Here is a 25,467-nt window from a genome sequence, read left to right on the forward strand (position 1 = left end):
CCTGTGTGACTGCTCTGAATTCTCTCCTTTCTATTAGAGGCACCATGAGCTCCCAGAGCCAAGGATCCCTCTTCTTTCTGGAACTCCAGAGCCCAACACAGAACCAGGCCAATGTAGGAGGACTGCCAGCATAGGGCAGCAGATGCAGGTGTGGGCTATGTTTGGGAGAGGCAGCAAAATCAAGGAGGCCAAGGAGGCCAAGAACAAACAAACCTCCAGGAGGTGGTGGCTCTGCCCATTGTTTGCCCAATCCATGTATATCTCCCGGTCCCAAGTCATGCTCAACTTTTGAGCCTGGCCTTTGAGGCCCTGGGATGATGCCTGCAGCCAACCCTGCCCATTGATGGAGAAAAGTCCAGGAAAGTGTGGAGGGTCCTGGGCACTGGTGATGCTTATCTGACAAAACAGAGATGCTGGAGGCCCATCCTCAGCCCCTAGTGCCCAAGCATCCCTTTCAAAATCCCCCAACAACCCAGCAGGTACCTACCCACACCTAACTCTCCCATACCCCACCACTGACACTTATCCTAGCCTGGGCTCCCTAACCTTCACCCCAACCCCTGGCCCTGATCCTCGATCCTTCCTGTTTTAAAACCAATTATTTTTTTAACTACATTTCTTTTTTGTAATTTTATTTATTTATGTTTCCCCCAAAGCCCCAGTAGATAGTTGTATGTCATAGTTGCACATCCTTCTAGTTGCTGTATGTGGGACGCGGCCTCAGCATGGCGGGAGAAGCGGTGCATCGGTGCGCGCCCGGGATCCGAACCCGGGCCGCCAGCAGCGGAGCGCGCGCACTTAACCGCTAAGCCACGGGTCCTGCCCTACATTTCTTTTTTGGATTACAAAAAGGATACAGAATTTTCATGGAGAATTCAGAATACGTAGGAGAACTTGAAAGAAGAACTCAGCCCCTGTGGAGCAGCCATGGTCACTGGTGGGTGGGCAGCCCTCAGTGGCTCTCTCCAAGAACATGCATCATGCAGAGCTTCAGCTGTACACTAAAGGGTCGCTTTGCAGGCTGTGCTTGGCCTGGAAGAGGCTGAGCTTGGTCTCCCCATGCCCCACCCTCCATCCTGCCCCCCACTGCTCCTATACTGGGCTCACCTGGGCACCCTGGAGTTCCAGGCCTGGGAGCAACAGAGTGTACAGCAGGGCCCCAGGTGTGACTGTTTCCGGCACCTGAATGATTTCCCCAGCTGGCCAGAGGGGAGGTCAGGGAGGCTCTGTTCAGGCCATACCTGGCCACCCCCTGCCTGCTACCCCTGGCCTTACCTGGGCTGGCAAATCGGCCAGCACACTGGATATGGCCAGGGTCCCGCTGCACATCCACAGAGAGCAGTCTCTCCATCACATGGTTGCCACATGTGAACTGCAGCTGGAGCTCATAGTGGTTCACCACCAGGGCATCCAGCCGGGCCAAGGTGCTCAAGGTCACCTGTGGCAGGTGGGCAGTGCCATGTGGGGCCTAGGCTCTCCATCCCCCTACACCACCTCTGGCTTTGTTAATTTAAGTTCTGCCCTTGTTTCCCCATGGTCCGCAGCTGTGCCCATGACCCTACCTCACCCGCATAGATCTCCTGCCACCTGGTCAAGCTGGGTGGGTTGAAGAAGGTGGTGGATGGCTGCACATGGAGCAACTCCAGGGTGGGCATGTGAGAAGAGCAGTTGAAGGGGGAAGACAGAAGGATGGTACCAGGTCCCTGGCTCTCAGAGACTTTTATGAACCAGGGCAGGCAGCGGAAGTCCGTAAGGAAGAGATGATTCAGGCTGGAGGCCCCCCATGCTCATAGAACCACACACATGAGCATAGTCCTGCCCTTCTGCCCATCTTGGGGCCAAGCAGCCAAAGCACTTCCTTGTCCCCCACGTCCAACCATGGGTCAGCTCATTTCACAGACTGGGAGTGAGGATTTGGTTGAGGAAGCAGCCAAGATAAGGAATGCGGGTCAGGGTTCAGATCTTTGCCCTTTCCTGGCTCTCTTCCAGACCCCGCCCTCCATGATAGCTTATCTGAGAAGGGTCAGGTCTCTACCCCACTGTGGAGTGGGGGGAGGGAGGTGAGAACTGGAGTTTCCCCCACCTACCAGCTCCTCACCAGAGACAACCAGAGCAAGAAGCGCCAGGGCCCTCAGCAGCACCATAGTGGCCTGAAGATACAAACAGCAGAGGAGACTCTGGAAGGCCAGACATGTTTGTCAGGCCCACCCAGTTGCCAGGTCAATTGCTCAAACACAGCTGGGCAGGTGGGACTCCTGGGCCTACCAGATTTTAGCTCCGCCCATCCCTAGTGACAGCTCTAGGCTTCAGACAGGCATCAAGAGGCCTGGAAAACCCCATTTTTTCACTGCTCCCAATGAATTCCCCCATTCATTACTATAACCTTAAGGAGATGTGAAGAGAGAAGAATCAAGCTTCAGATGGGGAAACTGAGGCTCAGAGAAGTCTTGGTCATGCAGTCCTTGGAGACAGAGCAAGCACAGCACCAGGAAAATTGGGCCCAGGACCTGCTACCTCATAAAGTCCAAACTCTAGTTTCCCACTCCCCCATTAGAATATTATCTACTTATAAAATATGTGTCCAACCATCAACAAAATCTCTCAAAAATTGTCTACATTCAACAAGCAAAAGGAATCCTTGGTGACAGAAATCAAAATAGTGGTTATCTTTGGGGATATCAACTGGAGGGGGCACAAAGTGGCCTCCTGGAGCAGCTGGAGATATTCTATACAGTATCTTGATCTGGGTGACAGCTGCACAAGTGTCTACAGATTTTAACACTTATTGAGCTGTAGCTTTGAGAGTTGACAATCATTGTATTTATGTTATATGTCAATTTTTAAAAAGTTGTCTACACTTACTCTCTCCAGTTCTTTACCTCTCACTTTCTCTTCCACCCACTGCAGTCAAGCTTATTCCTCTCTCCATGAAACTGCCCTTGTCAGAGTCCTCAGAGACCAGCATACTGCCCAATTCAGCAGTGCATTCTCCACTCTCACCTCCTCAGTGGTGTTTGATGCTTGTTCCCCTTGGCTCCTAAGTGCCCACACTCTCTCCGTTTCCTCCCACCTCCCTGGCTGCTCCTGCTCAGCTCCTTTGCTGGTTCTGCTACAACTTCCCTACCTCTAGCCGGTGCAATGTTCCAGGGCTCAGTCCTGACTGCTGCCTTCCTCTGTCTAAACTCACCTCCCCCGTCACATCCAGGAGCATGGTCTTAAATAACATCCACTCGCTTTGCCTCCAAGATCCAAGGCTTCAGTGCTGATCTCTCTCCCAAACTCCAGAGTCACACATCCAGTGGCTGACCCCGCATCTCCTCTTGGATGTCTAACAGGCAATACAAGGGTCACATGTCCACAAATGATCACTTGATTTTCCTCCCCAAATCCACTCTTTTCCAGTCTTTCATGGACCAATTCATGGCAATTCCATCAGACCAGTTGTTCAGGCCAGGAATCTAGGAGCTGTGCTTGATGCTTCCCTTTCCCTACCCATATTCATGCATCAGCAAGGCTTGATTTTTAGCTCCAAAACATACCCCAAAGTGACCCCCTTCTGTTCACCAGCCCCACCCAGGCCCAGGCCCTCCCCTCCCTTGCTGGATGAGGGCAGGAGCCTCCACTCTGATTACAGAGTAGTTCTCCTAAAGCAGCTGGGATTATCTCAACAGGAGGCAGCCTAGGTAATTCCCTGCTCAAAAGCCCCCAGTGCTCCCCCTCACACCAAGAACAAAACCCCATATTCCTTTCTAAGGCTGCTAGGAGCCTGGTTTTGCTGACCTCTTCACTCCCCCAATTATTATTATTATTATTTTTTTTGTGAGGAAGATCAGCCCTGAGCTAACATCCATGCCAATCCTCCTCTTTTTGCTGTGGAAGACCGGCCCTGAGCTAACAACTATTGCCAATCCTCCTCCTTTTTTCCCCTTTTTCTCCCCAAGGTGCCAGTAGATAGTTGTATGTCATAGTTGCACATCCTTCTAGTTGCTGTATGTGAGATGCTGCCTCAGCATGGCCATACAAGCGGTGCGTCAGCGTGCGCCCCCAGGGATCCAAACCCGGGCCCCCAGTAACGGAGCATGGGCACCTAACCGCTAAGCCAGGGGGCCACCACTCTCCCAATTATTATCATCGTAAACACCTGGGCCTTCTTTAGGTTAAGCCCTGTCCAGTTCCTGTCCTTTCAGGGCCTTTAACTGGTTGATGCCTCTGCCTAGAATGCCCCTCTTCTTGATCTCCCCATGATGGGTCATCCAGATCCCATGCAGAATGCCACATCCTCTGAGAGTCCCTTCTCCCAAACTAGCCCATCACCCTCGTTCCCCGGTATTTTTCTGTCTACTGACTTGTCTAGTCTGTCTCCAGTTAGACTGTATCCTTGAACCTAGCCTCCGATCGTGGAGCGGCCTCAGGGAACAGGCTCTGACCATTCCGGCCAGAGAACGCCGCTCTAACACCCTGCACTCAGTGGGCCTGTGGTGCCTGGCAGAGGGGATGCGGATGCCGCCGCGGCAATCGCGGCTAACCGCGCGCTCCCCACTAGAGGGCGGCCCCGCCTAGTTCGGCCCAGACTCGGGGTGGAGAGGGCGTGGGCTGGGCCTTGGCTGAGGCCTCTCTCCTGTGCAGCAGCGAGGTGCCTCGCGGCTGGAGTCCTCAGAAGGGCTGGATCCCTCGCGTCACTTCCAGGGATTGTCGAGGCCGGCTCCAGGAGCGGATTCAGTGTGTCGGCGCCGAGTGGGCCACAGCACTACCGGGTCCGAAGACTGGGGGCGCTCTGCCCGCGCTTGGGCGCAGCCAGGGTACCCGCGCGCTCGCGGGGCCCCTGCGGGAGGGGCTGCATTTCTATCCTGGGAAAAATACGGAAGCTGAGGCTACCGCAGGGAAGCGACTTGTCCTGAGTCATGCTGCGAACCCAGAGTCAGTTCAACCGCCCGGGGCGTCGGGGAGTCCGGGGCCGGACCCCGCCGGGCTTCCCGCTACAGTCCCGCCCCTCCCCCCAGAGCTGGAGCCGAGTGAGGAGCCGGCGTTGGGCTCTCCCACCCTGCGGGTCCCGAGGGGCGGGGCCACCTTAGCCCCGCCCCGGCCCTATTGGCCGCGGCGCCAGGGGCGCGGCGCGGCTGCCAGATGTTGGGGCGGCGGCGGCGGCGGAAGCTACGGAGCTCACGGAGCGGCGGAGCAAGGCGGAGGGCAGGGCGCCGCTGGCCGGCTAGCCAGGCCCTCTCCGCGCCGCTCCCGCTGGAGTTCCAAGAACCGGCAGGCCTGGCGGGGGCTCCGGCACAGGCATGCACAGCGCTCGGCTTGACAGCTTCCTGAGCCAGCTCCGCTGGGAACTGGTGAGGCTGGGGAGCGGTTGTGGCTCGTGAGGACGTGTGTACGGTGCTCGGCTGCCGTCCGGCCGGAACGACACACGGGTGGGGGGCCGTCCCGAGTGCCTATCCAAGGCAGGATGAGGGCGGGGCGGTGCAAATGGCCCAGATGGCCCGCGTCGGGTTTCGGACGCTTGGGAGCTGCGCTGGGCATCAAGTAACAGCCGCCCAGCTGGCCGTGCTGCCGGGGCGGCGGAGGGAGTTGCGGGGGAGAAACTTCTTTTGGCCCGGAGCAGGGGGCTGCGAGGAACTAAAGAAGTGCTGGCGCTGCCCCCTACCTCAGGCTGTCCTGTACCTCCTTTCTTTACCCCTCACCTGGCAAGTGCTCCGTCCTTCTCTGAAAGACTCTGTGGGCTTTGGGGAGCCGAATCCCTCAAGAGGCACGGGATGCCCCCCCAGCCCTGAGTAGGACCTACTTCCCCATGCATGCCGGCAACCCTGCCTTCCACCCTGGTGGCCGGTACCGACTTGCCCGGCTCTGCATGCTGCAGCCTGCCAGACTGCCACCAGGTCGGCTTATGGGAGCCACACGAGCTTCGTGTGCCAGCACCCCCGTGCCAGCCCTGTGCACACTAGAGGCCTTGCTGCCCAGGCCTGCAGGCCTATCCAGCCCTCCTGGGCCTTCTGTTTGGGGATTGGGCTTGCCAGGCAGGCAGAGGTGACAAGCACTGCCCCTCCCACTTCTGCCCTCTCTTTCTCTGCAGCTGTGTGGCCGGGACACAGGCTCACCACCAATGCCTGGCCCTCTTCTGCCACCCCCCAAATGTGGCCCAGGTGTGCAGCTCAAGGCCTCAGATGGCTTGGAAGAGAACTCGGTCTGTTGTGTGGAAGAAGAGGAAGAAGAAGCTGTGGTGACACGAGGCAGGAGTGTAGCCTTGGGGGGCCCCAGGGAGCATGCCCTAGACTGGGACTCTGGCTTCTCGGAGGTGTCAGGCAGCACATGGAGAGAGGAAGAGCTGCCCATACTCCAGCACCCAGCACCCCCAGCATGGCCCCCCCATAGACAGAGCCTCTCGGCCAGTGGCATGCCCCTGCCCAGAGGGGCCCCTGTGGCCAGTGCACCACCTGCTCACCGACCACGGCCCAAGTCCACCCCAGACACCTGCCTGGAGCATTGGCGGGGGCTGGAAGCTGAGGACTGGACAGCAGCGTTGCTGAGCAGAGGTCGCAGCCGCCAGCCCCTTGTGCTGGGGGACAACTGCTTTGCTGACTTGGTGCACAACTGGATGGAGCTGCCTGAGGCAGTGGGTGAGGAAGACGATGCGGGTGGGCCCCGTGCCCGTGCTCGGCCCCCCCAGTTTCTGCTTGGCCTCTCTGAGCAGCTGCGGCGCCAGCTGGCCAGGGCACGCCGGGCAGCCATGGCGGGAAAGCGACTGTCATGCCCACCTCGCTCAGAACCCGAACTGCCAGCAGATGTCTCACGCTTTGCAGCCCTCATGAGCTGCCGCAGTCGCCAGCCCATCATCTGCAGTGATGTCATCAGCTACCTCTGACCCTGCCCTCCAGCCTGGGACAATAAAGACCTTTCTTTGGACTGTCCTGGTTCCATAGCCCTGAGGCTCCAGGAGGCGGCCCCAGCCCTGTAAGGCACAGCCCAGGCAGGCGAATCTAAAGAGCCTTTTCCCTCCCTGCAGGGGTCCCTGTCATGCTCATGTCACACCCATGTGCCTGCCCCATGTTCCATCATCCATCCTCTCCACTTACGCCTTCTTTCAGCCAGCATTTATTGAGTGCTTATTGTGGACTCAGGATGCAGGGCTTGAAAGAGCTGGGTGATTGGGCTGCTGCTTGTCACAGCTCGTAGTGCAGGGGTGGGAAGGTCATGTCCTCCTCCTCACCCTCACAGCTGAGCTCCAGTACCAGCACCTGCTGCCTAGGCTTAGGCACTCGGCCTGTCACCTGCTGCACCAGTTCTGTCACCCTGGTGGCATAGGGGGGAGGGAGGTTGAGGAAGACTGAGTAGGTGAGCAGTGGCAGGCAGAAGTGACTTGGCATGGACTAGAGGGTGCTGATGGTCCATAAGGAGCCCAAGCCGGGAGCAGGAGCAGCTCAAGACAGGAAACATCTGAAACTATTTTAGGAGCTGCTGGCGGGGCAGGCAGGAGGCAGGAAGCTGCAAGTCCCCTGGGAGTGGGCTGTGAAATGGGGGCTGAGCAGGGCATGGAGGAGCTGGTGGGGCTGGCCAAGCAGGCAGCTCCTGGAGGCCCCTCCTCAGGCTCTCAGCCCTTGCCCCACCCCCAGCCCTTTTGCTGGCTCCATTTGGCAAAAGAAAACTTCAGGAAGGTGTGAGAGGCCCAAATGGGGTTGGGAAGAGGAAAGGCTGCATGTCCTCCACCTCCACCTCCAACTTCCAGGGACAGAACGAGGCCTGGCTAAAGCCAGGTGTGGGCTCACCTGAGGGGCAGGTGCTGGGCCTGCTTTTCAGGCGACCATCCTGCTGAGTAGAGCAGGGCCCGGCCGTGCAGCAGCATCCTCACCCTCAGCCCATGTTGTTCCTACAGAAAGACAGGTCAGGTGCCAGCTAGGCCAGGCTGGGCCAGGCCTGGGGGCAGGGCAGGAAGGGGGCACACCTGGAGATGGGCCAGCAACGACTCTAGGTTTCTCTCGGGCTGCCCAGCAGGCACCTTCAGGCGGTGCCAACAGGTCCACTTCAGGTGATGGAACTGGAGGATGGTGGTGGGGAGGAGTGAGAGCTTCTCACACACACACCCTCCCCCCTACTCCAGTTATTAGCCGCTGACGGCCCCTTTCCTAGGGGAGGAGCTGGACTAGAGGCAGGAAGCAGAAGCTAGGGGGTGGGGGTGGAAGGTGGGATCTGGGCCCAGAGTCTCAACACCCTCCCCGCCCATGCTGGGGCCAGCACAGGAAATGGGGCTATGGGGCCCCAAACAGGGAAATAGGCAATCCATCACACAGGCTGGTTGCGGAACAGGCTGGTTGCGGAGGCCGGCGGGGTGGGGTGGGGGGGCCCACAGTGCTTCCTGAGGAAGCAGGAGCAGGGCCACTGCAGTCACCGATAAAGCTGCTTGTTCTTCAAATGCAAGGCTGGGAGCTGGGGGGGTACATCCTTTTCGCTCATCCTGTACTGCCAGGGCCTTGGACTACTCATGGGCACACATGGGCGTGGGGCACAGTGACCACTGGGACCCCACTAGCTCACAGACCCCAGTAGGGACACAGTCCATAGAGGCTTCCTCTTCCTGTCCCCTCTTTCCTTCCCTGTTTCAAGAGTCTTGGGCTTCTGGTGCCCAGAGCTGAGGGCAGAAGGGATGCAGGCAGCCAGGGGCCAGGACAGGAGGGCCCTGCCAGCCCCCCAGAAAACACAGTGGGGTCAAGCTGAGACAAGGCCAGAGGTGAGATGGGGGGATCCTTCCCCTCCCCATCTCCCTCCACCATGGACAAAGGCAGCTTGTGTTCTAGCTAGAGGCAGGGCCCCTCACAAAGGGGCTCTGTGTGCTGTGTCCTCAGGGACCCCAGGGCTGCTCAGCAAAAGCCCAGTGCTGGCCCATGACCTCTCCCCTCTCCCCTGGTGAGGGCATTCTCTTTACCCCCTCTCCTGTGCCCTAAGGAAATGCCAACTACTGCAGAGCCTGGGCACACAGCCAGAGGCATTCACAGCCCTGCACTTGAAGGAACACACATGCACACAAGCCCAGGAATGCCCGCATGTGTACTCACATATATACCCATGCAATCCCACATTGAAGGGCCCTGCACTCCTATCTGGCACACAGATGTGCAAGCATTCTCCCTCCATGCCCACACACCACAGGGCTAAGAATGCCCAGACCCTCCTGCACTCACACCTGTGACACAAACGCACATATCCCCACAGGGCTGTAGACCCCACACCTGTGGTGGTGAGCTCAGTGCTCTTTAATTCAGCTTGGAGGGGCCGCCTAGGATCCCCACACCATGCAGGCGGAAGTTAGGCTCTCTTTGGGGATAGGGCCCTAGTGCCCCCTCCCTACCACCTCCCACTCAGGGGCACTCCTGGGAAGGAGGGGGCTGTGGGGGATGTCTGGCTCCACTAATGAGTTAAAGCTGCAGCTCCCCCAGACCCAGGCAGCTGTGGGTTGGGGGTGGGGCACTGGGGATGGCTGACAGCTGCTTCCTGTGTCTGACAGGTCTCAGCCTGGCTTCGCAGCAGGAAGGGGGCTAGAGGGAGTCTTGAGGACTCCCCCAGAGTCTAGGTCCCGGTGAGAGTCCGAAGCCAGAGTAGGGCCTCTTTCAGTATATGCAGGTAAAACCCAGGCCTGGTGTGGGTGGGATATCAAGCACTCACCATCTGGATGTCTGGGGCGCGAGGCACCCAGCGGCTGAAGCGGTTTTCAGCCAGATGCAGATGGCTGTGGCGAAAGGCACCGAGGGACCGTGCCCCGCCCACCACCTTATACAGTTCCAGGACCACCAGGCCTGCCACAACTGCTGTAGTGGTAGCAATGGCTGGGATAATCCGGCCCACGATTTGCTTGCTCTGCCAAGAACAGGAGATTTGGTCTGGGCCCAAAGTGTAGGGCTAGGGTTTGACCCCCACCTCCAGGCCAGAGCCCCAAGGGGCGGGGTTACCTGGATGCGGTTGGCGGGTAGGATCCCATAGTTCTGAGCTCGCAGGCTTGCTGCTGCCACCACAAAGTCCATATGGAAGTTGCTGTCATTGTCCTGTGAGGCCCAAGTCACAGTAGTGTTAACACTGCCCCAGTGCCCCTCACCATGGCCGATCATGTGCCACTGCACAGGTCTTCACACAATTCTGTGGGGTAGATGCTCACATCTCCCCACTTATCAGATAAGGAGACTGAGGCTCTGGGAAGGTAAGCTGCTTCTAGGGTCCTGCTGGGAGGAGAACTCAGGCCAAAGGGCCTCAAAGCTACCTTTTTAGCTCTTGACCTTCCCCAACAACCTCCCCAGTCCGGCCATTCACCTCTATTAGGGCTCCTACCTTCTTAAACATCAGGGGCTGCAGGGGAGGGCCCACACTCCAGACTTCCAGGGCTTCATGCAGTTTCTTCAACTGCTCAGGGCCTGTCAGAGGAAGGGGGTGTTGGGGCAGGCCTTAGTCCCCATCTCCTGCACTCTTCCTGGTGCCTATCCTTGTTCTCTGCCAAGCCTATACTTACTACTCTTGATTGATGCTGCAATCTTCTCCCCAGCAGCCCAGGCCCTCCCCACTGTGTGTGTGTCAGCACGCACGCACATGTGCACCTTTGTCACTGTCCTCACCTGGGAGCCATAGCTAGGTGCTCCCCAGGGCCCAATGGTTTGTGTGGTTTTTTTTCCTGAGAATCTGCCAAGGGAACAGGGGTTGGGGGGGAGGAGATAGGCAGCAGGGAGAGGGCCTACCAAGGGGCCAAAGGATGAGCCCAAGCCTAGAGAGAAGCAAGGTCAGAGGGTGGGTCTGTCCACCTTGCAGCTCCTAGGTAGATACTTCTGGTTGTTCACTGGGACCTCACCAAACTCAGCAGAAGCCAGATCCAGATCCAGGTCATTAACAAAGTTGGGGGCCAGGTGCTGAGGGTCAGGCAGTGGCAGAAACTTTAGCAGTCCCCTGAGCACAGTCCGGTCCTGTGAGCCAGGCAGCCCATGCATCTGGGCATACAGGTTGGCAGCCGCCAGCACGTAGAGGAGGTGCGTGTCCTGCAGTCAGACCAAGAGCAGGGGCAGACGCATGGCTGCGAGTGAGCATGTACGGGTGCATGAGGTGGGGGTTACCACCCATTTGTGAATTTGTTTGAGTGCCTGCCTCTACCTCACATATGGACACCCACATGTGCATGAACATGCCTCTCTTTCTCAGCATCTGTGCATCTCTGCAGAATGCAGAGGTTCACACCTCTGCACTGAGGAGCCACATTCCCATCTCGGGGCTCCCAAGGGACCCTACTCACTTGGCTGGCGTCAAACTCCAAGGGCTGGGGACACCGTTTAGGACCTGACCAGAAAAGAGTTCCATCCTCAAGCACCTAGGGAAACAGAGGCTGCTGGACTCAGTCTGCTCCTCCTGAGCCCTCAGCCTCCTGATCCCTAGCCACCCACTTTATCAGGTGGGAAGTGCTTCAGCAGCTGCATGATGCCATCATGGAAGCATAGTTGCCAGTGGCCAAGGGCCCACACCACACAGTCTTGCCAGGTCTGTGGACGCTCTCTCAGGACACCCAGTACCCCCTGCAGCAGAGTCAGCACCTGTGGCCCATCCGTATCTGCCAGAGAAGTGGGTGCCCTGCGGAGAGAGGAGGAAGTTTGAGGCGAAGCCCTGAAGAGTCTGGTGCTAGGGACTGGACTTCCATCCACCCCTGTTGGTGGCCTTACTGTTGGTGGCGGTTGATGGTCTTAGCAGACAGATAGAAGAGCCCCTCAAACTCATCCCGGGCCCACTGTGGGGGAGGGAGGAACCATGAGGTGTCACGTGGGGAACAGGTCTGCAGCTGAGGACTGAGCAGGGTCGGGGGGGGGTCTCCTGGGTGCTTCCCACCTGTAAGGTGTGCTCAACTGTGCTGGGGAAGTGTCGCACGGTGCAGACAGGGTAGGGGGCATCCTCCGAAGCTGTAGCTGAGGCAGGGGCTCTGTAGACATCAGTCACATATGGCATGAACACTGAAGCACTGCCCCAGGTGCCCTGTGTGGCTGCTTCCAGCAGCGGCTTCAGATAGTGGGTGCAGCGAGCAGCCACATAGCGTCCTGGCAAGGGGGCAGAGGGTCAAGAGTGGGGCTGGCACAGCTTTGGACAAGGGACTGAGTTCCAAGATTGTGCACTCACGGGCCTGGAAACTGTCCAGGGCAGCAGCCACGCCATCCATACGGGAGAAGAAGTTGTCCTCGTATATATTCTCTGTACTGGGATCCAGCGGGTTGGTGAAGGCGGTCACCTGCAAGTCTGAGTTTAGGCGGTGAGCGGCCTTTGCAGCCACCTCTGACTTGGGCCTCTGAGAAGAAAGCAGGAAGACATTGGGTGGGTGGGGGCATTGTGGGAGGACAGTCCAGGACACATGGGTATGGGGAGAGGCTGGCACTCACACCAATGTCCTGGGGCCTGAAGAAGAACTGACGGCTGAGGTTAGAGCGCTCTATGTAGTCCATGTCAGCAACAGTCACGCCCCCACTGCCCTGGGTCCCCAGGCCCACTAGGGCGAAGCCTTTGAGCAGCTCACAGCCGATAGCACCAGCACCCACCTGCCGGCAGGAGCAGCCTTAGCCAGAGGGCCTGGCCTAGCCCTCCCACAGATACTCCCAACCTCACCACACAGCTCACCAGGAGGTAATGCTGGTGGCTCAGCGTCTTCTGAAAACCAGCCCCAAACACTGCAATTTGCCCGTCGTACCGGCATCGTCTCTAGGTGACACGAACAGGGGTCATTGATGGCCACTGGTCTGTGCTGCATGTCCTTCTTACAGAGTTTTCCAGGTCTGGATCTTGGGACTGTTCCTCCTGTTTCTCCCCTAATCCTGAGTTTGGATAAGGCTTATACCCCTACCCCAGGTTCTCACCGGTGCACAGTCCTCGGGATTGGGAAGGGGCTTCTCATGTTCCAGAAGACAATCAAGGGCATCAAAGTACAGCCACTGATCCAGGGGCATGAACTTCCCGGAGACTGCCTAGACGCCAGCACTTTAGTTTAGGGACTCCTGCCACCTCCCAACCCCCTCAGATCCTGGCTGGGGGCTGCACCCAGGTTGGTGAAGCCTCCAGGGCTATTGTCTGGTGTTGGGCACCCTTTGGCACCCATACTGACTTCTGCTCCCTTCCCAGCCCCACTCTGCCTGTGCCTGTGCCCACCTTCAGCACTTCCTGGGCAGCCACTGCACCCAGTATGGCTGCCATGGGGCTCAAGCCACCAGAACTACTCAGGGCGACTGTCCGCACTAGAGCCTCATCCAGCGGCTCTTCCAATGTCTCTCCCTCTGTCCCCTTCAGTGGTTCCAGGGCCTGGGCCAGGCCTACCACCATGTCTGCATCAACCTGTGGAATAGAACTCCATGGGCACAGCAGCCCCAGCCTGAGCTCCACCACACACTCAAATCCTTTAGGCAGCCATCCACCTTGTTCCACAGAAGAGGAAGCAGAAACCTGAGTGGGAAGGCCCAGCCCGGTTGCTAGACTGTGCAGCTCTACCAGAGGATGCCTAGCGCCGGAAAACAGCCCTAGAGGTCTCACCAACCTGGGTGTAGATTCCAGCCCAGATCTGAGGGGTTAGGAAGTAGCACGAGTCCCCAGGCTTTGTGGCTGGCACTTTTAGGGACCCAGCCTCTGGTCTGAAGATAGTGTTTATCATCTCCTTTATATGAGTGGGAAACTGCCTCTGGTATTCAAACTTGGATCTATGAGATAGTCATTGTTGCCTCCTGGCGGGTGGAAGCCCAATAAGACGGAGGCTGGGGGGAGGGGCAACGGGGCCACTCACAGGATCCCAGGGCCGGGGTGGGCGGCCATTGTGGTGCTGGAACTTGTGCAGTGCACGGAAGGCCTGATGCAGGCAGTGGGCACGGTGAACTTCCTGGGGACTCGGGGCCACCACACGGGGCTGGAGCAGGGCTGCATCCAAGGGCTTCTGCAGGGGGCAGTCGGCTCAGGTCCAGAACACTATGGACCCCTCGAGGCTCCCGAGCTCCCCCACCTCAGATGCACTTGCACTCACATGGCTCACAGTCTTGGGTCTCTTGACCTCAGTGACAGCCCCGCCACGCAAGTAACAGGAGAAAGTTGTTGTGTCCCCAATCTCCAAGGTCCTGTCCTCTGGGGGAGATCCAGCCTAGTCAGTATGACCTCTGAACCTAAGTAGTTCCCCACACCCCATCCTGTCTTGCCTCAATGTCCTTGACCTTGTTCCACCCTGAGGAAGGTGAAGGAAAAACCTATCCCCAGGGACCAGGCTGTGTCCAGCCCCAATGGGGGCTTGGGTGCTGAGCCTGGAGCTGGAGTTGTGTTGGCTTACCCCGCACGTGGATAGGCTGGGGAGCACAGCCGTTGAGCTCAACCATGCCCTCGATGCCTGAGAAAGTCACCAAATCCCCATCGCAGAAGTAGTGGGCATCAGCTTCTTTTCTCAGAGTGAGAATGCCAGGAGAGCCCTGGATAAGAGGTGGCTTGGCTCAGGGGTGCTTGTACCTGCCTTCCACAGGCTCCGGCAGCCCCTCCTCAGTCAGCAGGTGAGTGCCCACACCTTAGCACCCACCTGGGAAATGTGCTGGATGGCAGCCGTCCGGGGTTCTGCCTCTGTAGGGTCCTGCACAGTGAAGTCCTCTCCAAAGTCACAGAACAACTGCCTGTGGTGGGTGGTAGTGGTCACTGAGATGTCTCAGTCGTTAACCACCTCAGTTGTGGTGAAGGGTGAGGGACACTAGGGCAAGCCCAGAGGGCCAGAATCGGGAAAGGAATGCTGGGACAGGCTCGGAAGCTGGGATTTGAGGGAGTTACTGGAGCAGGTTTGGAGGCTGGGGTGAAGGAAGCAGAGGGCTAGGACTGAGGACCAGAATTAAGAGGGGATGCTGGGACAGGCCTGGAGCTGGGTGGAGGGGCACTGGAGCAGGCCTGGAGCAGCACTGGGACCAGTTGCTGTCTGCAATGTGGCAGGCTAGACAGGCAATCTCACTCACCCCACAAGGCCCCTGGTGTCAGCTACCAGGAAGCAGACTCCAAGCTTGTGGCATAAGGAGCCCACCTTCAGTTGCTCCTCCAGCTTTGAGGCAGTCAGCACCACCACCTGGGTGGACCTTGTGATCAGCAGGGCCAAAACACTGTCCAGCCCACCCTGCAGCTAGGGGCTGGAGGAGGAGACTGGGCTGGGCTGGAGAGTGGGGCTGGGAGGGCACCTGGAAGTCCAGCAGCAGGTCCTCGGTGATGTCACCTGTGTGGATGCAGACCTGGACAGCTCCATTGAGCTTAGCCACAAGTTCTTGAGATGCCTCAGCCCTGCTCTTTTCCAAGTCCTGCTCTGAGAGGAAAAACTAGAGAAAGAGACAGTCTGGCTTGAGCAAGGAGATTTCTCTTGGGCCCTACCCCCTACCCTGGTCTGAGAACCCATAGCCTCCCAGGACCCTCACCTGGGAAGCCAGGTCAGACCAGCAGGTGGGGTGGGGATCATGCAGAGTGAGGCTGCCCACGCCCATCAGGACCAGGTTCTTGGCCACCTCAGCCCCCAAGCCCTGAAGGCCTGACAGCAGAACTTTGGCTTCCTGAATCCTCTGCATGGCTGGCAAGCCCAGCACATACCTGTGGATGGGAAGTAAGAGGGCAGACAATTGGAGATCAGAGGTCAGAAGGCCACCCCACTCCCCTCCCCACTCCCCACCTCGGGCCTCACATCTGCCGCGAGTACAGCTCTTCATCCAGCAACTTGGAGGTCTCTATACCGTCCATCCAGAGGCCTGAGGCTAGACAACAGGCTGCAACGCTTATAGATAGGGTCTGCGTGTAGGAGGCAGTGCCAGCAGAGGCCAGTGCCCAGCTGTGGCTAGTGCAAACAGGAACTAAGTCTAAGGAAGTGAGGGACGCTGCTGGTCACAGCTTTCTTCCTGGTTCCTCTGTCATTTCAGAGAAAGCAAAAGTGAAAGTTAAACTAGATTCTGAGCCCGCCCCTAGTCCTGCCTCCAGCCTGGACAGCCTAGCCTGGCAAAGATAAGTTCTGGCAGCTCTAGGGCATAGGCAAGGTGGGACAAAACTCCTGGGTCTGTTTGGCCTCTGGGAGAGCAGGTACCTCTCTTGAGGAAGGGGGCAGGGCCATAGGAGGGACCTATGTGGGCTGGATACAATGGTTTCCTGTGGCTTCCTAGGTGTCCCAAACCTCGGGCCCCTATCCTCCTCAGGTACCCCTGCCTAAATGGGCTTCCTGCCCCGAGTGCTGGTGGGAACTCCTTTGTCCTGAGGATTCCGCTGGCCTGCTATCCACCACACAGAAACTTAGAGACCCTAGAGGGCAGAGCCAGTCTCATCCCACTGGCTGTGGGAGCTTATGAGTTTATGTTTTGTCCCACCTCCAGGGCCCAAACCACAGACCTGGGTGGAGCCTGACATCTTTGGGAGTGCCTGCTTGGCCCTGAGCCATCTCCTCAGAGCATAAGGATTCCCCCCTGCCCACAGCTGCCAGAGCAGGACAGATGGCAGCTGTAGGTAGCCAATCAGAGATGAGTCCCAGGACTCAAAGAGGGTGGTCAGTCTCTGAGTGCCAGCCCTGAGAGTGGAAGGCACAGGGCAACCATGATCACAGGTGTCCTTATTTTTCATTTAAACTTTTACTTTTTTTTTTTTTTTTTTTGTGAGGAGATCAGCCCTGTGCTAACATCTGCCAATCCTCCTCTTTTTTTTTTTTTCGCCGAGGAAGACTGGTCCTGGGCTAACATCCGTGCCCATCTTCCTCCACTTTATATGGGACGTCGCCACAGCACGGCTTGCCAAGCAGTGCATTGGTGCACGCCCAGGATCTGAACCGGCGAACCCCGGGCTGCCCCAGCGGAGCGCACACGCCCAACCACTTGCGCCACCGGGCCGGCCCCATCATTTAAACTTTTATTTTGAGATAATTGTAGACTCAAAGGAAGTTGCAAAAATAGTACAGAGAGGTCCTGTGTGCCCTTTACCCACAGATGTGTCCTTTTGCCTTTTAGGAGCTTGGGGCCAGTTCTCTGGGGGATGGACCACAACCCCCCACAAAACTCCACTATAGCTAAACGAGGTGATGTCATAACTTCTTTTTTTTAATTGAGGTAAAATTCATATAACATTAAAATAACCATTTTAAAGTGTACAATTCAGTGGCATTTAGTGATTTCAGTGTTGTATAACCACCACCTCTCTCCCAGTTTCAAAACTTTTTCATAACCCACTGAAGAACATCCCCATCCCATTAAATAATCACTACCCATCCCCCACCTCAATCCCCTGGCAAATACTCAACTATATTCTTTTTGTCTCTAGGGATTTGCCTATTCTGGATATTTCAGATAAAAGAATCATACAAAGTATGACCTTTGGTATCTGCTTTCTTTCACTTAGCATGATGTTTTTGACGTTCATCCAAATAGTAGCATGTATCAGTACTTCATTCCTTTTTATGGCTGAATAATATTCCATTGTTTGCATATATCACGATTTCTTTATCCAGTCACCTGTTGATGGACATTTGAGTTGTTTCTACATTTTGGATATTATGAGCAGTGCTGCTGTGATCATTCTTGAACATGTATTTGAGTACTTGTTTTCAATTCTTTTGGGTATATACCTAGGAGTAGAATTGCTGAGTCATACGGTAATTCTATGTTTAATTTTTTGAGGACCAACAAACTGTTTTCCACCAGCAATGTACAAAACTCCTATTTCTCCACATTGTGGCCAAGACTGGTTTTCCCTTTTTAAAAAATTATACCCATCTTAGTGGATGTGAAGTGATAGGTAATTGTGGGGGGATTTTATCATTCAATAAACATTTATTGAGTGTGTCATAAGTACTAGGTACAGAAACAGGGGCCAGATTGTCTTTTTGTGACTGGCTTATTTCACTTAGCAAATGTCCTCAAAGTCCATCCATGTTGTAGCATATTGCAGAATTTCCTTCCTTTTTAAGGCCAAGTAATATTCCATTGTATGTATATACCACATTTTGCTTATCCATTCATCCATCAATGGGCCCTTGGGTTGCTTCCACATTTTGGCTATTGTGAATAATGCTGCTGTGAACATGAGTGTACAAATATCTTTTTGAGATTCTGCTTCCAATCCTTTTGAATTCCAAAAGTGGAAGGGCTAGGTCATACAGTAATTCTATTTTTAATTTTTTGAGGAACCACCCTACTGTTTTTCCACAGCAGTTCTACCATTTGACATGCCCACCAACACTGCACAAGGGTTCCAATTTGCCTGAATCCTTACTAACACTTGTTTCCAGTTTTTTTGATAGTAGCCATTCTAATGGGTGTGAGATGGTATCTCATGGTAGTTTTGATTTACATTTCCCTGATGATCATTGATATTTAGCTTTATTGGTCATTCGAATATCTTCTTTAGAGAAATGTCTATTCAAGTTCTTTCCCCTTTTTTGAATTAAGTTGTTTTTTTTTGTTCAGTTTTAAAAGTTCTCTATAGGGCCGGCCCCATGGCTTAGCGGTTAAGTGCGCACACTCTGCTACTGGCGGCCCGGGTTCGGATCCCGGGTGCACACCGATGCACTGCTTCTGCAGCCATGCTGAGGCCGCGTCCCACATACAGCAACTAGCAGGATGTGCAACTATGACATACAAGTATCTACTGGGGCTTTGGGGAAAAAAAAAAAAAGGAGGATTGGCAATAGATGTTAGCTCAGATCCGGTCTTCCTCAGCAAAAAGAGGAGGATTAGCATGGATGTTAGCTCAGCGCTGATCTTCCTCACACACACACAAAAAGTTCTCTATATATTCTGGATATTATCCCTTATCAGATATATGATTTGCAAATACTTTCTCCCATTCTGTGGGTTGCCTTTTTACTATGTGGTTAGTGTCTTTTTGGTGTTAGTTCTTTTTTAAATGTTTGATAGAATCACCAGTGAAGCTATCTGGTTCTGGACTTTTCTTTTTGGGGAATTTTTTGACTATTGATTCAACCCCCTTACAGGTCTATTCAGATTTTGTATTTCTTCTTGAGTCAATTTTGTTAGTTTCTGTGTTTCTAGAAATTTGTTCATTTCAATTAGGTTATCCAATTTGTTGGTGTACAATTGTTCACAATATTCTCTTATAATCTTTTTTTTAATAATTTATTTATTTATTTTATTTTTTTTCCCCCAAAGCCCCAGTAGATAGTTGTATGTCATAGCTGCACATCCTTCTAGTTGCTGTACGTGGGACGCAGCCTCAGCATGGCCGGAGAAGTGGTGCGTCGGTGCGCACCCGGGATCCGAACCCAGGCTGCCAGCAGCAGATTGCACCCACTTAACCGCTAAGCCACGGGGCCGGCCCCTATAATATTTTTTATTTCTGTAAAATTGGTAGAAATGTTCTCACTTTCATTTCTGATTTTGATAATTTGAGTCTTCTTTTTTTCTTAGTCAACTTATCTAGAAGTTTGTCAATTTTGTTGATCTTTTCAAAGAACAAGCTTTTTTGTTTTTTTATTTTTTCCCCCAAAGCCCCAGTAGATAGTCGTATGTCATAGCTGCACATCCTTCTAGTTGCTGTATGTGGGACACGGCCTCAGCATGGCCGGAGAGGCGGTGCATCGGTACACACCCGGGATCCGAAACCAGGCAGCCAGCAGCAGAGCACGAGTACTCAACCACTAAGTCACTGGGCCGGCCCGTGAACAAGCTTTTGATTTTGTTGATTTCCCCTATTGTTTTTTTAGGATTCTCACGCCAACTCCAATGTGCGTATTTATTCTATACCACCAAGCAATTCTCCAACACCAGCTGGGTGTCCTACAATTCAACTCAATTCTGAAACTATCTACCTGGAGATAGCATCAGATCCCACAGGCTAAAGGCTAAGTTCTACAACACTGCCCTCTTCCCCCAACTTCAGACACCAATCACAAGTCCAGGTTGTTACCTGTGCTTTTGACTGATCAGCTATAGCCTAGAGGTTCCCACAACCCCGTCTTTGGGTTTGATTCATTTGCTAGAGTGGCTCATAGAACTCAGGGAAACATTTTACCTTCTTCTTTTTTATTTTGTGAGGAGGACTAGCCCTGAGCTAACATCCGATGCCAATCCTCCCCTTTTTTCTTGAGGAAGATGGCTCTGGGCTAATATCTGTGCCCATCTTCCTCCACTCTCTATGGGACGCCACCACAGCATGGTTTAACAAGCAACGCGGCAGTGCGCGCCCGGGATCCAAACCTGCGAACCCCGGGCCTCTGCAGCGGAGCGGACGCACTTAACTGCAGCGCCACCGGGCAGCCCACAACATTTTACTTTCTAGATTACCAGTTTATTATAAAAGGATATAACTCAGGAACAGCCAGATGGAAGAGATGCATATGGCAAGGTATGTGGGAAGAGGCGTGAAGCTTCCACGCCCTCTCTGGGCATACCACTCTCCTTGAATCTCCATGTGTTCACCAACCTGGACGCTCTCTGAACCCTGTCCTTTTGGGTTATTATGGAGACTTCATTACATAGACATGATTGATTAAATCACTGGCCATTGGTAATTGAACTCAATCTTCAGCTCCTTTCTCCTTCTAGGAGGTGGAAGGGGTGGGACTGAAAGCTCCAACACTCTAGTCATGTGGTTGGCTCCACTGGCAACCAGCTCCCATCCTTAGGTACTTTCCAAAAGCCAAGTCATTAACATAACAAAAGACCTTTATCACTCTCATCACAAGAAATTCCAAGGGTTTTAGGAGCTCTGTGCCATGACAAAGATCAAATATATTTCTTTTTTTTGTGTGAGGAAGATCAGCTCTGAGCTAACATCCATGCCAATTCTCCTCTTTTTGCTGAGGAAGACCAGCTCTGAGCTACCATCTATTGCCAATCCTCCTCCTTGTTTTCCCCAAAGCCCCAGTAGATAGTTGTATGTCATAGTTGCACATCCTTCTAGTTGCTGTATGTGGGACTCGGCCTCAGCGTGGCCGGAGAAGCGGTGCATCGGTGCGCGCCTGGGATCCGAACCCGGGCCGCCAGTAGCAGAGCACATGCACTTAGCCGCTAAGCCACGGGGCCGGCCCTATATTTCTTATTATAAATCACAATATCACATTTTCTATTCTCTATTTGATTTATATATATTCTAATCTTTATTATATCTTTTCTTTCGCTAGCTTTGGGTTTAGTTTGCTCTTCGTTTTCTAGTTCCTTAAGGTATACAATGGGGTTACTGATTTTAGATCTTTCTTCTTTTTTAATATAAGTGTTTATAGCTATAAATTTCCCTCTCAGTACAGGTTTTGCTGCTTCCCATAAGTTTTGATATGTTGTGTTTTCATTATCTCAAGGTATTTTCTAATTTCCCTTGTGATTTCTTCTTTGACACATTGATCATTTAAGGGAATGTTGTCTGAGAGTCATGTCAGGGAAGATAGCAGAGTAGAAAACTCCAGGAATCTGCCCCTCTACTGAAACAACAAATGAGCTGGCTGAAACTGTCTGAAGCAACTATTTTGGAAATTCTTTCAGCATCCAGGGGAGAACCTAATGAAGAGGCTGGTAAATTTAGGTGACTTTCTACTTTTCTCATAACTGCTACTACCCCTAGTCCCATGTCAGGGAGTGAGGACAGTTTCCACATACTCCCTCACACCTCACACACATAGTTTTCCTATTGAAGGACATCTTGGTTGCTCCTCATTTTTTGGCAATTATGAATAAAGCTGCTATAAACATTCATGTGCAGAGTTTTGTGTGGACACAAGTTTTTAACTCATTTGGGTAAATACCTAGGAGTACAATTGCTGGGTTATGATGAAACTATGTTTAGCTTTGTAAGAAATTGCCAAAGTGTACCATTTTGCATTCCCACCAGCAAGGAATGAGACTTCCTGTCGCTCCCCACCCTTGTCAGCTTTTGGTGGTGTCAGTGTTTTGGATTTTAGCCATTCTAATAGGTGTGTAGTACTAATCTCATTTTTGTTTTAATTTGCAGTTCTCTGATGACATTGTGAAGTTGAGTCTTTTCATACGCTTATTTGCCATATGTAGATCTTTAGTGAGGTGTGTTCAGACCTTTTGCCCATTTTTAAATTGGATTGCTTCTTATTACGTTTTAGGAGTTCTTTGTATATCTTGGATACAGTCCTTCATCAGATATGTTTTTGCAAAGATTTTCTCCCAACCTGTGGCTTGCCTTTTCATTCTCTTAACAGTGTCTTTCACAGAGCAGAAGTTTTAAATTTAATGAATTATAAATTTATAATTCCAAATTATAAATTTTTATCTTTCATGAGTCACGCTTTTAGTGTCTAAAAAGTCATCAACAAACACAAAGTCACCTAAATTTTCTCCTGTGTTACCTTCTAGGAGTTTTATAGTTTTGTGTTTCATATTTGGTTCTACGATCCATTTAGAGTTATTTTTTGTGAAGGTATAGGAACTGTGTCTAGATTTTTATTTTTATTTTTTGCACGTGGATGTCCAATTGCTCCAGCACCATTTGTTGAAAAAACTACCCTTTCTCCACTGAATTGCCTTTGCTTCTTTGTCAAAGATCAGTTGCCTATATTTGGGTGACCCTATTTCTGGGCACTCTATTGTGTTCCATTGATCTATTAGTCTATTCTTTTACCAAAACCACTGTTGATTTGTGTAGCTTTATACTAAATCTTGAAGTTGGGTAGTGTCAGTTCTCTGACTTTGTTCTTCTCCTTCAATATTGTGGTGGGTACTGGTCTTTTGCTTTTCCTTATAAACTTTCCAATCAGTATGTTGATATCAACAAAATAACTTACTGGGATTTTTATTGGGATTTTGTTGAATCTGTAGATCAAGTTGTGAAGAACTGACATTTTGAATTTATTTATTTATTTAGTGTGTTTGTATGTGTCTGAGGAAGAACAGCCATGAGCTAACATCCATGCCAATCCTCCTCTTTTTGCTGAGGAAGACCAGCCCTGAGCTAACATCCGTGCCTATCTTCCTCCACTTTATATGGGATGCCGCCACAGCATGGCCTGACAAGCAGTGTGTCAGTGCATGCCCGGGATCCGAACCCGGGCCGCCAGGAGTGGAGCACGCACACCTAACCGCTACACCACAGGGCCGGCCCGTGACATTTTGACAATATTGTATCTTCCTCTCCACGTACCTGGAATACCTCTCCATTTATTTAGATCTTCTTTGATTTTCTTTCATCAGAGTCTTGTAGTTTTCCTTATATGGATCTTGCACATATTTTGTTAGATTTATACCTAAGGTTTTTTTTGTTGCTAATGTAAATGCTATTGTTTTTAATTTCAACTGTTCTTTGCTGATATATAAGAAAACAATTGACTTTTGTGACTCTAGTGAATTTTTCATTTCTGTTATTGTACTTTTCAGTTCCAAAATTTGTGATAGTTTCTGTGAAATGCTTTTTTTCCTGTGAATGGGCCATACTTTCCTGTTTGTTTATATGCTGTGTAAATTTTTGTTGAAAACTGGATATTCTGGGCTGGGCTGGTGGCATAGTGGTTAAGTGCATGCGCTCCACTGCGGCAGCCCAGGGTTAGCAGGTTCAGATCCTGGGCGCACACCGACTCATCGCTTGTCAAGCCGTGCTGTGGCGGGGTCCCATATAAAGTAGAGGAAGATGGGCACAGATGTTAGCCCCGGGCCAATCTTCCTCAGCCAAAAGAGGAGGATTGGCATTGGATCTTAGCTCAGGGCTGATCTTCCTCACACACACACACACAAAAAAAACCCTGGATATTCTGAGCATTATATTATGGTAACTCTGGAAACTGGATTCTCCCACTCTTCAGGGATTGCTAAATTTTGCTTCTTGAGGGCTGAAGCTGTGCATTTGTGACTTTTCCAAATTATTTTTTGCAAAGTATGTGTGTATGGTCACCATACACAGTGACCTTATGTATGGTCACTGAAGTTTCTGTTTAATTATAAAGACTTTTGGGTTTAAAAAAAAAAAAAAAGGCACTGGGCACTGCACTAGTCCTTTAAATCTTCTGATAGATGCCACCACCAGGCAAGCCATTGCAGCCAAGAGGGCTGAAACCAAGGCAAGCATCTCAGGGTACCACCAGACCCAAAGCGTACAACCCCAAATGTTTGGAGGGCAAGGTCCCCACTGCCCACTCTGGCACCAATCAGCTGCTTTCAGAAGTGGAGCTGCTATCCCCACAACCGTGGTGGGGCTGAGGAATGCGGGGTGGTGGCTGCTTCAAGCACAGGCTTTCCCTTCATTCAGTATTTTCCTTGTTGTCTAATCAGGCTCCAGAGTTCTGAAATAGTTGATTACAATTGTTCTTTCCAGCTCTATGTATTTAGGTCTGTCATAAGGTTTTTTTTTTTTTTTGTAACTATCACCAATATCTAGTTCCAAAACTTTAAAATCACCCCAAACAGAAACTCTAGCCATTAAGCAATAACTCCTCATTTTCGCCTCACTCTAGCCCCTGGCAACCTCTATTCTACTTTTGCCTCTATGAATTTGCCCATCCTAGATACCTCATTTAAGTCGAATCATACAAATTTGTCTTTTGTGTCTGACTTACTCACTTAGCTGTCATAAATTCTTAACCTACAATGCTGACTCATTAGGCTCCCACAACTGGGAAGTTGCTGCTCTTGTCCCCACTTTAAAGAAGCTGAAGCACAGAGGCTAGGTAATTTGCCTAACATCACTCAGCTGGTAAGAAGGGTGCTATTATCCAGCCATTGCACACCTTAACTTGATGCTGCTCTTCCCCTCACTAAACATCCTTGGCTCAAGGCAGCATCAGAGGGGTCCGACTCCCTTAACTAACAGCGTCATTTCCTCCCCATGAAGCCCCATGCTCCTCCAGATCTGCAGAAGCATTCACTCACACTCTCATTCCCTGTGCCAGGCCCATGCTGGGCCCTGCAGAAACAGACGAACTCCCACTCAGTAGTGAGAGAGGGAAGTACAGGAGGCCTCACCTAAGCTAGGGGTCAAGAAGGGAAGTCTTGGGGCCGGCCCCGTGGCTTAGTGGCTAAGTGCGTGAGCTCCACTACTGGCGGCCCGGGGTTTGGATCCCGGGCGCGCACCGATGCACCGCTTCTCCAGCCATGCTGAGGCCACGTCCCACATACAGCAACTAGAAGGATGTGCAACTATGACATGCAACTATCTACTGGGGCTTTGGGGGGGAAAAAAAAAAAGGAGGATTGGCAATAGATGTTAGCTCAGAGCCGGTCTTCCTCAGCAAAAAAGAGGAGGATTAGTGTGGATGTTAGCTCAGGGCTGATCTTCCTCACACACAAAAAAAAGAAGGGAAGTCTTCTAGGAGAAAGCACTCTCAAAGCTAAGACCCAAAGGCTAGCAGTTCGGCTGGCAGGGTTGAGAGGTGGGGAAGAGAGGAGGTGTCACTAGCTATTTGTTGTGCTTGCTCTGAGTTCCTGTGCGACTAGACCTCAGCTTACCCATTCGCTTGCGTGCTTATGGCCTTTGGGCTGTGTCCAGGTTCGAGACTGTGGAGAAAGCTGCTGTGATCTCATTCTTGCTGGAGTCTTCCTGTGCCCT

At 52.6% G+C, this 25,467-nt stretch overlaps 2 protein-coding genes across 10 annotated transcripts; one reads left to right on the plus strand and one right to left on the minus strand.

Annotated features, from left to right (window-relative positions):
* Positions 1-1,779: 1,779 nt before the first annotated feature.
* UBA7 (ubiquitin like modifier activating enzyme 7) lies at positions 1,780-25,415 on the minus strand. 9 transcript variants are annotated; one of them, XM_058558831.1, is made up of 24 exons: positions 15,665-15,883; positions 15,405-15,573; positions 15,174-15,308; positions 14,958-15,064; positions 14,537-14,627; positions 14,297-14,432; positions 14,000-14,097; positions 13,766-13,912; positions 13,141-13,323; positions 12,852-12,959; positions 12,616-12,696; positions 12,381-12,536; positions 12,124-12,289; positions 11,839-12,044; positions 11,676-11,740; positions 11,403-11,586; positions 11,255-11,329; positions 10,820-11,003; positions 10,309-10,391; positions 9,936-10,028; positions 9,652-9,843; positions 7,937-8,029; positions 7,761-7,861; positions 1,780-4,847 (listed from the first exon to the last, which is right to left on the minus strand). In XM_058558831.1, the coding sequence occupies exons 1-24, from the start codon at positions 15,718-15,720 to the stop codon at positions 4,748-4,750; spliced, it is 3,009 nt and encodes a 1,002-aa protein (XP_058414814.1). In that variant the 5' UTR covers positions 15,721-15,883; the 3' UTR covers positions 1,780-4,747. The 9 variants fall into 9 exon arrangements, with proteins under 9 accessions (XP_058414814.1, XP_058414821.1, XP_058414807.1 ...); XM_058558838.1 differs by lacking the exons at positions 1,780-4,847; positions 15,665-15,883 and adding exons at positions 7,072-7,287; positions 25,368-25,415; XM_058558824.1 differs by lacking the exon at positions 1,780-4,847 and adding an exon at positions 7,072-7,287 and having other exon boundaries at positions 12,616-12,694; positions 12,852-12,955.
* INKA1 (inka box actin regulator 1) lies at positions 5,144-6,931 on the plus strand. Its single transcript, XM_058558945.1, has 2 exons — positions 5,144-5,333; positions 6,071-6,931. Exons 1-2 carry the CDS (start codon positions 5,283-5,285, stop codon positions 6,857-6,859), a joined length of 840 nt encoding a protein of 279 aa, XP_058414928.1. The 5' UTR covers positions 5,144-5,282; the 3' UTR covers positions 6,860-6,931.
* Positions 25,416-25,467: the final 52 nt, after the last annotated feature.

This window comes from Diceros bicornis, chromosome 2 (assembly GCF_020826845.1).
Source record: "Diceros bicornis minor isolate mBicDic1 chromosome 2, mDicBic1.mat.cur, whole genome shotgun sequence".
Classification (NCBI taxonomy): Eukaryota; Metazoa; Chordata; class Mammalia; order Perissodactyla; family Rhinocerotidae; genus Diceros; species Diceros bicornis.